Source organism: Leptonychotes weddellii, chromosome X, assembly GCF_054177405.1.
Source record: "Leptonychotes weddellii isolate Sample4059 chromosome X, ASM5417740v2, whole genome shotgun sequence".
Classification (NCBI taxonomy): Eukaryota; Metazoa; Chordata; class Mammalia; order Carnivora; family Phocidae; genus Leptonychotes; species Leptonychotes weddellii.
The window spans coordinates 30,565,843-30,580,222 of record NC_138385.1 but is presented as its reverse complement, the minus strand read 5'-3'; the positions used below and the strand labels follow the sequence as shown (position 1 = coordinate 30,580,222).

Here is a 14,380-nt window from a genome sequence, read left to right as displayed (position 1 = left end):
CATAAAAAAAATTTTAAAAAAAGATAATCAGAAAAAAAAAAAGGAAAATAAAAGTAAAAAATAAAATACCCGTGGGGTGTGTAGGTATGAATGAGGACATTATTGTTTCCCTTCAAGGAGCTTTCGATGTAATCAAATAAAAGAATAAAGAGAAGGATGCCTTATTCAGAGCAGTAGAAGTAAGTGCTACAAAAGCGCAGGAAAGGAAAAGGTTATTCCTGATTGGGGTGAAGGGAGAGGAGACCAATTTCAGGCAGGCGGTGGCATATCAAGTCAGATCCTAAAAGCTAGGTCAGATTTCAATGAGCAGAGGTGAGGGGAAGGGTGTTCTATTCTGAGTGAGTGAATGCATTCCCAGAATGACCAGTAGTCTCATTTGGCTGGACACTGTGGGGTACACGGAGGGAAGCTGGTGAGATCTGGCTGTAAAGATAGACTGGAGTCAGATCATAAAAGGGCTTAAATGCCAGGTATTTGGACTTTATCCCGTAGTCAGTGGGAAACCAGTACAGATTTTTGAACAGAAATTCATGATCGGAGTTATGTTTTATGACACCACTGCAAATCTTGTAAAATGGGGGGAAAAAAAAGAAACCATACACACAAAACCTCAAAGAGAAAGGGTCTTGCCCCAAATCAGCGCAAATCGGGAAGAAACTAAGAAATTAGACTCCAGAGTCTTTCTGTAACCAGTAGAGCTTCATTGCACATGAAATAACCACAGAGATATTTGCATATAATTTGTATAAGATAAATAAACCCCGTGGCCTATGAGGCAATTTGCAAATTAAATTTGACTCCTGCAACCATTCTGCATTCCTTCTCAGTTTCCCACTATCCTCCTTAACAAAGCTTAGGGTATTTTATGGGGAGAAATATCAGGTCCCCAGTGGGATACTGGGGGAAAGGTGGGGTTACCAAACAACTCAGATTCCACTTGCCCCAGCTCCAAAATTATGCCCGAGGCAGGACTGCCTGCAAACAAATGAGGCTTACACCACAGAAAAGAGCAGGCTCCAGAATGTTTTTCTCCTCGCAGATGGCACCAAGATAGCAGCACAGAAGGTGAAAACTGGTGGTGAATGGCATTTAGAGACAAGATCTGCAAGGCCTGGGCCTGATCAAGCTTTTGCATGAAATTCAAGTGCGGGGTACAGAAAATAAACATTTCCATTTGAAAGAGCAGGCTTGGTCTTAGTCTGCACTGGGCAGCCTTTAGAGGGCAAGGCTTTCCAGTTCCCCACAGAATGCCACACCTGGAAGGCAGGCCCTTTACTCACGTTGTTCAGAGTACTATTTCGAGATCTGGTACCAATCTTTCTCTTCCCCCCCTCCCCCTGCCTTGCCCCGTGTAGATACTCCAAATGGGCGAGTTTTACATCCGTCAACAGGACCTTCCAGGAAAGAAGTCACAGAAGGGCAGACCCACTGGTTTGGTTGGGGATGGTGAGGGCAAGGAAGAGGGAGGTGGTGGTGGGTTTCTGTCTCATTATTTCCCTCATGAGCCTCGGGCCTCTGTATTTTTTTCTAGCACCAGCTGATATCTCCCATACTCTTCCCACTTTCCTTTTCCTCTTCTACCCCACTTAGGCTTCTAATCCACTGCAGCATCGGGTCAGCCTTCACTTCCCCCAGCACTCAATTACACTTGGTTGAGGCATCTTGCCCCTCGCTGGGGAAAAAGCAAACAACAATGCCACAAATCCTATTTGGCTCCTCTTCCCTGTCACCCACCTTCCCGATTACTGCATCAAAGGTGGGGCCGGGGCCACCCTGAATAGAGAGTTTGGGGAGGGGTGTCAACAGTTAAACCCAATCAGCCAAACAGGGCCAGTCTGCTTTTAGTGCGTGAATAGGATTAATTTGTTGCACCGATATGATTTGGGGGGGCGGGGGTTGGCGTATAGTTAAATGAGAGGAGGCAGAAAATGGAAAATTGGGGGCAAAGTCAGGGAGAAACAGTTCTCACTGAACCCCAACAAACCCCACCCAGATTTTGGGACACTGTGAGGGGGGTGTTTCTGTTACATAAAAATACTCAGCTGACAGTAAGCCCTCCTCTACTTTAGGACCCAGATCTGGTGTTTACAAATTCTCAGTTTCATTCAGGCCCCTAAAATTTCCACTCCTGGGTGTCTCCTAAGGACAGAGTTGCTGAACAAAACCGGGCAATGTCCCCTCCCTCCCACACCTTCACCCTCACCTCCCCGAACAGTTCACACTGTCGGGAGATCAAACCACATGAGCTCCACAATGACAAAAGCTGCAAAGAGGCTGCCAAAGGTATAACCCTATTCACCGACAGCTGCTGGAAGCCAAGAGCTAAGGTTCTTAGCTTAGGGCACTTGAGAGCTAAAGTCCCAGCTGGAGGAGACAGGAGGGGCCCAGGGAAGAATGTGAACTCTATGGGACATACACTGCTTTTTCTACTTCCTCAGCCTAGGGCTGTCACCTGTCACCCAGCTGTGGTGCTAAGCCCCTCCTGCCCCCCCTTCCCCAACACACACACCAGAGAAAGCCAGCAGATGTTGAATGTGAGCTGCAGGGAAAAGCCAAAGCAAAGAGGAGGCAAAGGACGAGGTGTTGAAAAAGAGTTCCTATGAGAACTCCCACTCGGAAAAGTGTTCTAAGCCCCTTCCAGAATGAGGCAGGGCACGATCTAACTTCAGTGGTGAGATGTTTGTGGGAATTATGGTTTTACATTTAAGATCCAAATCCAGTTATTTGGGAAAATACACTCAAGACACAAGGTCTTTAGGCATATACAGGCATCTCCAGTGTTCTTGACGTTATGAGGAAGTTTCTCGGCCTTCCAGAATTCGAAAACAATCAATTAAGTTTTCATTAGGGCTACGGTATCTGGGAAAACTGTACGAATATGTTGTTTTCTCCCCACATAAGTGTCAAATGTGACTCCTCCTAGAAAGACAGGCAGAAGGCTTTTTGCAAAGTTGGGTCCATATCTACCCTTCAGATACGAGAATCTAGAAGGCCCGCACCTAACACATGAGGAGATCGAAGGAAGACTCGGCTACCCTGAAACGGACGCCTCACCTTCTGCAGTCTCGCCACCTTCTCGTAGCATCCTTCCAGTTCCTGCCGCAAGTTCCGGTTCTCATCCGACAGGATCTCAACCATCTGCTGGGCTCTGGAAACAATGGCAAACGGGTCCGCTGGCATTGGCTGATAGGAAGCGGAGGACTGCTGAGCCCGGGGCATAGCTGAATAGGCTTCACCCGGCTGGGGCTGCTGGTGGTGGTGATGGTGATGCGGCTGCGGCGGGCTCAGGCCGGGCTGAGGTGGCCGGTAATGATCGCTCTGGTGAGCCGGGGTCGGGAGGAAATGCTGCTGCGGCCTAGGCAGGTGAGCTGAGTGGTCTCCTTGGCTTGGCACCAGGGGGTGTTGGGCAGGAGACAATCTCGTGGCTGGCGGAGACTGCAGCAAGGACAAGGAACCCCCAGATGTGAGGGAAGAAGTAGGACTGTGAGGCCGTGAGCTCCGGGCCGACAGTGGCAATGAGATGTCCTGCGCTGGCCTGGAAAACATGGTTTACACGCTCAGGTTAAGCTTTCTCCCACGGCACTGGGGCACAAGGGCGCGAGAAAGTGAGATGAGGGGCCTTCCGGTGCCCCCTCCCTCAAGGAGACCCACAAACTGAGCAGCAGGCAGGGTTAGACCCAGAAATCTCGGCACAGAGCTCCACAGCCCTTTCCAGGCCTGACCTGTGAGTGCCTGACGGAGGTGTGATCCCATGGAGGACGGAACCAGGTGACCTCCAGGGTCGCTTGGTGAAAATCTAAGTGACGTGTACCTGTGCTCTTCTTGCTCAAATGTAAGCATTTTAAGTGAGTCTTCCAGAAGGTAATTTTCATGTCATTATTTTAAACGAAACCTTCTCTGACATTCTCTATGTGGTCAGCACATGTAAAGAGTCAAATTCAGAAAATGTGTTCCACTTGCCCACAAGGAAATGGCAAACTGCAGTCAAAGTCAGTCCTCTTCTCGCTATTGGCAACTCTCTTAATGCCTATAGTCACAAAACATTACTGGAGGATGTGTAGATCCTTATTATGTTAGAGACACCAAATCATCATTGTTGATACAGTTAATAACTGAATGAGGCCCATTAGCAGCGATGATACCAAGGTTTGGAGGGGATGACAGGCAACACTGTCATACTATTTTTGATGAACTGAATCACAAAATGTAAGGACTGGAAAAGCCTTCAAGAAATAATTTAATCCGCTCTGTCACTGGACAGACGGGGAAACCGAAGTCCAAGAGAGAGGAAGCAATCTGTCAGATATTACAGAATGACTTACTGGTAGTGCCAGGGTAGAACCCCTATGTCCAAATTCCCTTTTTCTGCTCCTTCCACTACCATAATACATTGACTTCCACACAATGATGTTCAGATCCCAGATCGATTTCTTATAGAAAGTTCCACAAAGAGAACTTCGGTACATGGTTTAATGTGGCTCTCCCATTTTTGTACCTACGACCGGACTGTTAGCCATTAAGGGAAATAAGGACAGTATGTAAATGGATCACTTCCACCATCTCCACTACCAGCAAGAATATCTGTAAGTATACACTGAAGATGAAAAGCTTGTTCATCCCCCAGCCCATGCCCAACTAACCTCATATACTCCCACATCCTGTGGATGCTTGTCCTACAGTTGATATGTCTCAATCCAGGGAAGACAGATGGCTAAGAGCATGGGATTTGGATCCCAACAGAATTTGGAGACCTTTTCTACTGCCTACTGGCTGTGTAACCTTGCTCATGTTACTTAATCTGCATGAGCCTGTTTTGTTCCTGAGGTCACAAATGAATTACAAAAATACTGGGCTCTTCTCATTTTTGAGCTCGACAGTAATTACAAAGAGTCTCTTATCTACCTCCCAGTGAGATAGGTTGACCCTGTTAGGGATTTTACTTATGGGATATCCATTTAATCTTTGCACTAAATTGCATAAAATTCATGCTGGAACTGGGACAAATCACTAGGAGCAATTAACTTTTAACTGGCATTCCAGATGCTAAAGCACATCCCTCCCACATACATTTCAGTTATCATTATTGTTCACGTATCTATCCCTACAAGAGATCCTCACTGTAAGGGCTTTTTTATGGCTGCAAAGTCATTCCAAACACTTGCTAATGGATACCCAATAACCCAGATGCTTGCCAGAGCCCTCAAACCTGCTCAAGCCCTGGGTTCTGTATCTCAGCCCCATCGATGCTCTTGTTGTACTGACGTTCTTCCAATTCCATACATACGGCACTATCAGTAATTGCTGAATACTGAAGAGGGAATGCAACCTATTTGTGGACAGAAGAATTTACATGGTTCCCATTATTACACCTGGAAAGTTGCTACCGTACATTACCTTTCTTTGGAAATGCTCAAAACACTCGTCCTATCAAAAGCCTTGGAGCTATTTATAAATTTATTTGGGGAAGAGTCTTTCCCCTTTTCTGTACCATGGATCTTCGGGCTCCTTAGGGGTAAAATGGACTCTGTGCACTCCCTCTTCTTTGAGTAAGAGCTATTATAATTTTATACATCCCTAGAGTTAAAATATTATGTACTGGGATTTGTTAGGGCTTTTGGATCTCCTGGGCAGAAGAGAGGGGCTTAAATTTCATGTTCTCCAATCCAGCTCTCATAATTTAAGGGAAAAATGACAAAATTAATCTTCATCCTTGTTGCCAGGATTTGGAAACCCCAGGCCTGGGAGGCGTTCTCTTTTAAAGACTGAATGCCCAGTTCGGAAGTGGGCTTCCTCCCCCCAGCTCCTCTGGGCCCCATCGGCAGTCCAGGCCTCTTTCTCAAACAGACCGGCCACTGGCCTCCCTCCTGCCTGGAGGCTGAAAGGCCCCTCCATGCCCTGGACAGTACATGGCCTCCCAGGGGCCTCGGGAAGGAGGAGACCACAAGGTCTCCGGAAAGAGGTCTCTGGAGTCAGATAAGCCCAGGACAGCAACGGCTCTGGCCTTGACTCTGAGCTCTACTTAGAAATAACGGAGACAAGGTAGCTGCCCCTCTCAGGCTCCCCAGGCTGGAAAAGGAAGCAGATTTCAGTGCACCATGATGTTGGGAAAACCAAGGCAGTCCGTCCCTGGCAGGTTTGCAAACATGAAGCAAGGCTTGGGCAGTCACAAAAGGAGAGAAAGCCCTCCAGCCAACGAACTCCATCTGGGCTCCAGCATCCACCCACCACAAAAAAAAACAGGACTGTATTAACACTCCGGTGAAGTTCCCCCTGAGAGAAGGGGACTGAGGCATGACAGGGATGGGGAAGAGGCCGGGGGAGGGGGGGATGTCAGAGGAAGCAAAAGTACATTCAGGATGAAATAACAAGAGTAATAGTAAGGACCGTAATAATACAGGTGGCAGCTGGGCCAGCACACTCCCCAAGTGCTTCTAAGGCACAGCAGTGTGAATGGCTTCCCGCTGACATATTAACCAGGAACAACAAGTTGCCGGCAGACAATAGAATCACATGATCCCGTGGAAGCCCTGACCTGCCTCCCTACCCCTTCCCTCCCTTCATCCAGCTCTCTCCTAAGACAACCTGGGCCCCTGGGGCTCGGTGGAAAAGGGGAGGACGAGGCATACACACAGGGCAGAGACCAGTGACCAAAATCAGCATCCTTCCCCAAAGCCAGGGTGGGGGTGGGGGGGGACTCCTTCCCGAAGACGGCTTCTGAGGACACAAAGGGAAAGCAAAAGCCTGTCCATGGAGCTGACACAGCACCTTCCACCCTGCCACCTCACTGGGAGCCCCCGCCCTCCTCAGTCACATACACACACACACACACACACACACACACACACACACACACATGCCTCCTCCCCACACACCCACACACCACACCACTCCTAGCCCACACGTGTGCAAACCCACACATGCTCACTCTCACCAGAGCAGGTGCCACCAACAGCCTGGAACCCAATTTATTCTCCCCACAGAAACTGCCTTTCCCAGGCTCTGTGACGGTGGATCTGTGAATCCTGGAGGGGCCTGCAGATTCTTGATTGTTTCTCTTGCACAACCAGCTCTGCTCTGAACTACAGCGTTAGGTCACCCTTAGATTCCACTAAACAAGGATTTCAAGAAACCTCAGATCTGGGCATGATTTCAACAATTGAAAGGAGGTGGCTGCTTCACAAACAGAAAGGTTTTCATTTTTAAAAAAGCACTTGATAAATGTGTAAACCCCAGACGCAGAAAAGGCTCAGCACTTAGAAAGACAAAGATTCAGAAATTTTTTAATTCTTCAGATGGCTTGGCCTTGTTTCCCATCTGGAGTTCTGGGCATGCGGGATATTTATTTTTCAAGTGGGGAGGAGGGCACAGGGAAGATGAAGTAATAAAAAAAATTGTTTATAACATTTTGTTAATTCGAACAGCCAATCTCTAGCCTTTCACTGCACCTCTAAAAGCAAACAAAGGTTTTCTGAACAGCAATTTGTTCAAAGAGCTTGCTGTTCATTCTTGATCTGTAATTTATGGATTAAGAACTAAGAATTTTGTCATCTAATTGGTGCTAGCAGCAGTTACTTGGAAAGGTACTCACAAAGTGTCTAGCAAGTTGGTTCAAGGAAATAAAGGAGGAAAAATGTGTCACCACCTAAAAGCAGTCCATTTCTGGAAAGCGGTTCGACTACCTCCCCTTGCCAGTAATTTGTCAACAGGTGCCACTCCCTCACCCCAGGCCCTGAAGAAATTTTATTGCCAGAATTTGTCTAATGCAGACCCAAACTTCACACAGAGCATCTTCCGATGAGGACCGTTTTAGGTTTGATTATTCACCGAGCATATCAAGTACCTTGTTCCTCTCCCATAGAGGGAAAAAAAAACTATATAACTAACCTGTGTATTAAAATTCTGCTCAAGAGAGGGGGATCAGCATGGGCTCTACTGCTTCTGGGGATAGGGAGAGAGCTCCACAGATAACACAGGAGGAAAGAGAAACTACAAGTATCTTCCTGTAAAATATATGCAGCTAAATTTCTCTGGTGGCTTAATCAGTATGGGAAGAAAAAAAATCCCTCTTTGGGCTCCTTATTATTTATTTAGGCAGATCAAAGGGCTTTTCCATCTAGCTTCAAACACTGTGGGAGTCATTTCAGATCACAAACAATACTGGTGAATGAGTTCTGAAAATAGCTTTCCTGGGAAGGCGGGCCTTGTGCTAAGCGGGGCTTTGGATTCTGCTCCACACCCCAGCCAACATGCTCCCCTCCCACAAAGCAACAGACGTCAGCCCATCCACATAAGGGACAGAGTCCCACAGACTCTTCCATGCTGATGGCAAGCGCAAAACAAAAATCCCCAGCTTCACTGACATTTTGCTGGCTTGGATGGGTTTCCACTAAGCTAAGCAGTCCGACTGACCAACCCCTCCCTGGGTCTTCCGTTTCATTGGGCAGATGGGAATCGGGTTCTTGCTCTCATTTAAACCGGAAGGGCCCTGTCCGTTACCCCATATCCTGTTCTAAGGCACTTATCAGAACTTAGGCTCCTGCCCTTTGAGAGCTGCATAGAAGAGGTTGAAAAAGGTTAGGAAATCAACCTGGGTTAAGGCGAAAAAAAAATCCTAAACTGGCCAAGTTACGGCTGGAGCGCAAAGTGAATTGCTTCTGGCTATAATAAAGGACCTGGAGGGGGAAAAAACAACAACAACGAAATACCAGGAAATGCCAGGTGCGTTCTCTTACCTTCACCCTACTCCACCCCCTGACTGCCTTCTCTCCTGAGTCACCCAATGAACTTCAAGCCAAGCGGTTCTTTCCCAAATAAGTGAGAAGGAGACAGGAGGTGAAGAGTCAGGCATCGAAGAGATCACAGGCCTAATCTGGGAAAAGGCTCCCCACCAGGTCCGGGGACTTCAAACCTCACGGTAACCCATAATTACCCATGGTAACAGGGCAGGAGTGCCACACAAAATTGCCATCGTTGTTGGCCATGGTCAAAACCTTCCCCTCTGCCCCATATGCTGAACTCCTACCGATCAGAGACATGGCCCCAACAGTAACAATAGGTACAACAAAGAGAATCATGGCATCATAAGGTCCGGTTGATACAGCAGTGGGACAACGGGCCTCTGAATAATGCAAAAGTACATTTAGGAGTAACTGGACAATATGAAATAGTCCTCCTGAACTAATGACACATGGTAAAGGAGTCGTGGGGCTATGATTCTTTCTGCATTTTAGCATCTGACCGAAAGTTCTATGTGACATGATGTGAGTTTAACTTAGATGGTTCAAAAACGTGACAGGCAACTAACAAACACTCTGCAGAAGAAAGATGAAGCAGTGCAGAGTTCATGAACTGCCAGGACATCCAAGGCAAGTGACATTCTGAACGTGCACATATCCCCCCCGCCAAAGTAATATCTAGGTGTCTAATTTTTAGTGTCCAAAAGAATCATAGGAATTCTGTAGCAAGATTCGTTCCTAAAAAAGTGATGAGAGTTCTGTGGAAGGGAATAACTGAAAGTGATAGGCTACTCCAGATTAAAGTCCAGGAAAACTTGCTTCTGCTCCTCCAGGAAGGGCTTAATAACTCACAAGAAGAGGCACACTGACCCTTCCTTCACAATCCCAGGAGACAGGACAGCGTGTAGCTGTAGAAATCAAGACTTGAGTTCCTGTTCATCCACTAGGCATTTGGGGCCATGCTCAACCTATAAAGTCAAGGGAATGTTAATACAGCACTAATTACGGCTGAAGAGGCTAGAAATTCAGGTTGGCAGGAAATTTACTAAGCCAGGGGCCAGCCATGCATTGCAGAGTTTGTTATACCAAACACCTGCCCATTCCTTCCCTTCAGATTCCCAACACACAGCAGAAGCTGGTTGGGTATGAGGCCAGGAAATGACAGAAAGGGAACTCTCTTACCTGGCTGCTCCATACTCAGGGGGATGCTGATACCTCATCAGTTGCCCCTCTGTTCTCCCTGGCTGGTTCAGACGATGCTCACTATAGAAGTGCCCTGGCTCTTGGGGCTTGCACACTACAGACTGGGGTGGCATGCCCTTGAAGGGATACTCTGGTGGGGGGCCTCGGTGTTCCATGCCCTTCAGGCTATGCTGGCTGGGAGGTGGCCCCTGGGCCTTGTAGAATTCACTGGAACTTGTGGGAGTCTTGTAGAGGTCACTGGGTTGTGGTGGGGAGAGGGGAGCGCTGGTGACAGGTGGATGGGCCTTAACTCCACTGGTGGCCAGTGACATCTGCATTAGTCGTTCACTTAAGGAGCGGACATGTCCTTGCTTAAGGTCTCTGAGTCCTTCATCCTGGTGCATCTTCCCAGGATTGAGCCGCTGCACCGATGGGCGTCCCTCGGTCCTCATCTTCTGGTTGGTGACTCCAGTGACATAGAAGGCAGCTCCAACACTGGCATGCTGTTGGCCCCGAAAGTACTGGGATTGGACCTTGGCTTCTTCATAAGTTGGGAGTTCTTCGTTATTCTGCATTCTAGGGGAGAGCTGCTTCTCCATGATGATGTTTTCTGCCTGGATTTCCTGCCCCTGGGGTTCTTGTCGAGCAGCATGAGCCACAAGCTGTTGGTGGTGGTCTTGGGGACTCAACACATCATTCTGAGGGCCTGGATTCCCACTGCTACTGGGGAAAGGAGGGCCATTCCCTGTGGCTTGCTGGTGTATGGCAAGCAGGTTGCGATTCTCATTAGGATTGCCATAGCGAAGCTGCTCTTGTAGCAGACGCTGCAACACTGTGGTTCCTCCACTTGGCTGTTCTTCAGAATTTCTCATCTCTATTGCTGGTGGTGCCTTGTGAAGAGAGAGAGAAATTGGGCACCTGGGCTGCCCTTGACCTGGGAAGGGGAAACAGGAAGCTTAACACCCAGTTGATGGATAAATCATTCCTCTAAAGGGGAAGAAAATGGGTATTTGGGGGTGAGGATTCCACTCCAGAGACAAAGGAGAGAATTGAGTCTAGAATTAATAGGTTAATTGTTGGTGACTCCTGGCTCTAGCATTGATATGAGGAACTTGGGGGCATAAGAGCTCACTGTTTCCTCTTTCGCTTTTAGCATGGGTTAAATATCCAATCTTGACTTAACTTCTAAAAGAACTGGGGAGACCTGGAACAGTCAGGTAGGATGACCAGAGAGGGCAATTCTCCTAGGTCCTTACTCAGAAGGTTCATCTCTCTGTATTCTATTTAAATGAAAAATCCAACTCTTATGGCCGTGACACTGGGGGCAGGCCAGTAGGGAGAATTTACCCCACAGGCAGGATCTGTAAAGCAGGTCATCATGTGAAGGGAGCTACAGAATGCCAAATAATAACTAAAATAAATAAGAGGTGAAGAGAGCTTGGCTTGCACTGAGTAGAAATGATCCCCGCTTGACGCAAATGGTTTTCTCTGATCTCATAAAACTCTAAAACATAGCTTTTTCTTAAAAAAAAAAAAAATCCTTTTTGTATTGTCCATTTTGGATTCTCCTTGGCTTAATAAGAGAAGGGCTTGAGATAACTGCTATTGACAAAATTTCTCTTTCAGCCATCCAGGAATAGTCATTGAGGTTTTTTTTGGTTTTTTTTTTTTTGGTGTTGTTGTTGGCTAGGAGGAGCTTAAATGGGAAGCCCTCTTTCATTTGAAGTGTGCCTCTGACAGCATTTAGAAATTGAAAAAGAAAAAAGGTCATCCTTCTAGAAAGGGTACGATTACCGTATCCCTCCCCCTCCACCACCACCACCACTAATTCTTCTTAAGGAAGAAATATGGGTTGAGTGAAACAGGTATTGGTAGTAAGACAACTCAAGGTTCAAATTCTAATCATGATAATGGATTTATAGGGTAACCTAAGCAACTGATTCCTCTTTTCTTGTCTTCTATTTTCTCACCTGAGAAACTAGTAGTAGGTGACATCTCTATTTCTCTCTCTCTCTCTCTGCAGGGTATAGGACACACAAATTCATCAGAGGCTCATAAACTCTTTGGACAGAATCTGTCATGTGAAGTACTGCAATTCAACACTCATGTTCAGTAATGAAAGTTTCACTCTAAGGATCTTAAGTGGTGTTGGAGCATGGGCATGATGTCACAGAAAAAGTCACAGTAAAGGTCAACCTAACCAGCCTCAGGTTCTTAGATGAGAACTCTGGAATCCTGGTTCCCGGGCTCTGATTTCTATGATATCAAACAGCCTCCAATCTCTCTGGAAACATGATCCCTTTCCTTTAGTCGTGCAGGGAATGGCCAGAAGATGTGTATGGTGGATAGAAAATGGTCATCTTCTCTTCTTTTTTGCACTTCTTGCATGATTACTGCTACCTGGTTTCCAATTGTTCTAAGGAGCAGTTTGACCCCACAGTTAACCTTCCAAAGGCCCTTTTTAAATGCCATTCATCATATTCTCTGGGGAAAGGGTGCACCAAAGGGCCGAGCAGCCTGCCCTTTCCCTCCCTCCCTCCCAGTGACCATCTGGGACTCCTGGATTTAAACTGTCAGACTGGGATTTTCTGATAGGCTGACAAACATAACATGTAAATCTCTTTTGGTGCCTTTAAACTGGGAAGATGACTACCAAACTACCTTTCCTCTCTCAGAAAATGGAAACGGGAGCATGTATGGTTAAACAAAATCACTTGCAAACCCATCCTACCAGGCAGGGAAACCCAGACATTGAGCGGCCCCGGACCCTGAAAGTACACCACCCCCTCCCAGTCCACACCCGCCCCACCCTGCACACACACATACGCTCACACGCACACACAGGCGTGCACGTGTGTGTGCGTGCACGCGCGCACACACACACACGCTCACACACACACACACACACACACACACAGATGGTGCATACCTATTTCTGCTTTCTTTTAGGCTTAAAGCCTTGATCAGGATAGGGAATTCTTGCTTATGAGCAGCTCCAGAAACCGCAACGGCAGATTCCCTCTCCCCTAACACTCAGGTTCAGGGTAAGCGCCGCCAAGAGTCCAACCACTGGTCACTCTGAAATGTTCAGGAGGGGGAGGGAGGAAGAAATAAAAACGTCGTTTCTATTTTGCCACCAATGGCCAAAAGTTCACCAAACCAGTCCTTCCAAGGGAATGACTTCTCCTCCCGTATGTTTGCCTTTTATGTGAGTGGCAGAATCCATCTCCATTAGGACAAAAAGAAACCTCACTACCAGCAGCTGTGTTCAGGAGATCAGCCATTTTCCAGAGGATGGAAATGTTCAGGTCTGGGACTGGAAAAGATTGCTCTGTTCTAGCCTCATGGCCCCCAAAAGCTGCTGCTTCCACTCTGAGTTGGAATGGTGGCTGAGGACAAAAGACAGACCCAACGTCACCTGTAGGGTGTGACCTTGAAACTGCTATCAGCAGGGGGGCACATGAGTGAGGCTCATGGCCCCACATCCCAGGAGGGAAGGCAGTCATCAGAAGGCAGGTTTTTGATTAAAAAAAAAGGGGGGGATACTCTATGAAGCTCCCAATTTAACTGCCACAGCCTCAGATGGGCAGAGGAAAACCAAAACTTCTTTTCCACCAAATCATTAAGTAGTTATTGCATGCTGGCTATTCCAGACGTTCGCCAGCCTCGTGCCAGACACAAGGAAGGATACAAAAGACACACATCTGGTTCCTACCCTCACAGAGCTTACAATCTGATTGCCGGCCGGTCCATTCTTACTGGAGTAGCAAAGGTGATCGCTCTTCTCAACACACAGCAGCAACTCTTCTCCAAGGACAAGATGCCTCCCTCCACTTGCTTTCTCAGCACTTCCATGGCCCCGGCATCTCCCCAGAAGTAAACTCCTAGGCTCACATTATAAGGGCTAGATGCAAATGCCCACCACGTATGGATTTGCGATAGTCCTCATTTCTAATTACTGCGTTGGCCCTCTGATGAGCCCTGCAGGGCCAACCAAAATGATTATGAACTGAGGAGTTTGTGTTTAGGTGAGATGCACATGATCCACATTCCTATTTTCTGTCCCAGCCTAGCCATGACTCACTCATGTCACTTGAAAGAAAGGCTTTAATCCACATCAGAGATGCCATTTGAAGAGCAAGGCAATGCAAAGGAAGCACACAGCGTCTCTGTATTTTGGGAGCCTGTCCAAAACATCCAAGTTAAAAAAAAATCCACAAAACCACACAGTGATTAATTTAACATTATTTCCTTGCAATGTTGCCAAAAATAAAGTGAAGAGATACAGAGTGAGCAAACACGGAAATCTGTCTTTCAATCTTGTTTGGGCCCAACATATAATCACAATCAAAAGCAAAATCATCTCCAATCTGCAAGGTAATTATTTTAGGGGGTCTTCCCTAATTTCAAAGCAGAGGAACAACTTCTAGTTGGAATCAAAGCTGAACTATTAACAGAGTGTG

At 47.1% G+C, this 14,380-nt stretch overlaps 1 protein-coding gene across 6 annotated transcripts in view; it reads right to left on the bottom strand.

Annotated features, from left to right (window-relative positions):
- The window catches only part of AMOT (angiomotin), a 64,346-nt gene that overhangs the window by 36,763 nt on the left and 13,203 nt on the right, over nucleotides 1–14,380 (bottom strand). For 2 of the 6 annotated variants that reach the window (XM_081808379.1, XM_081808381.1), the window contains exons 3-5: nucleotides 12,847–12,995; nucleotides 9,918–10,851; nucleotides 3,055–3,535 (exon numbers count right to left, since the gene is read on the bottom strand). In XM_081808379.1, coding sequence (XP_081664505.1) covers nucleotides 3,055–3,535; nucleotides 9,918–10,789 — 1,353 coding nt within the window. In that variant the 5' untranslated portion in view covers nucleotides 10,790–10,851; nucleotides 12,847–12,995. Of the gene's footprint in view, nucleotides 1–3,054; nucleotides 3,536–6,931; nucleotides 7,064–9,917; nucleotides 10,852–12,846; nucleotides 12,996–14,380 lie in introns of those variants that run through there. The other 4 variants (XM_081808380.1, XM_081808384.1, XM_081808383.1 and 1 more) reach the window with 4 other exon arrangements.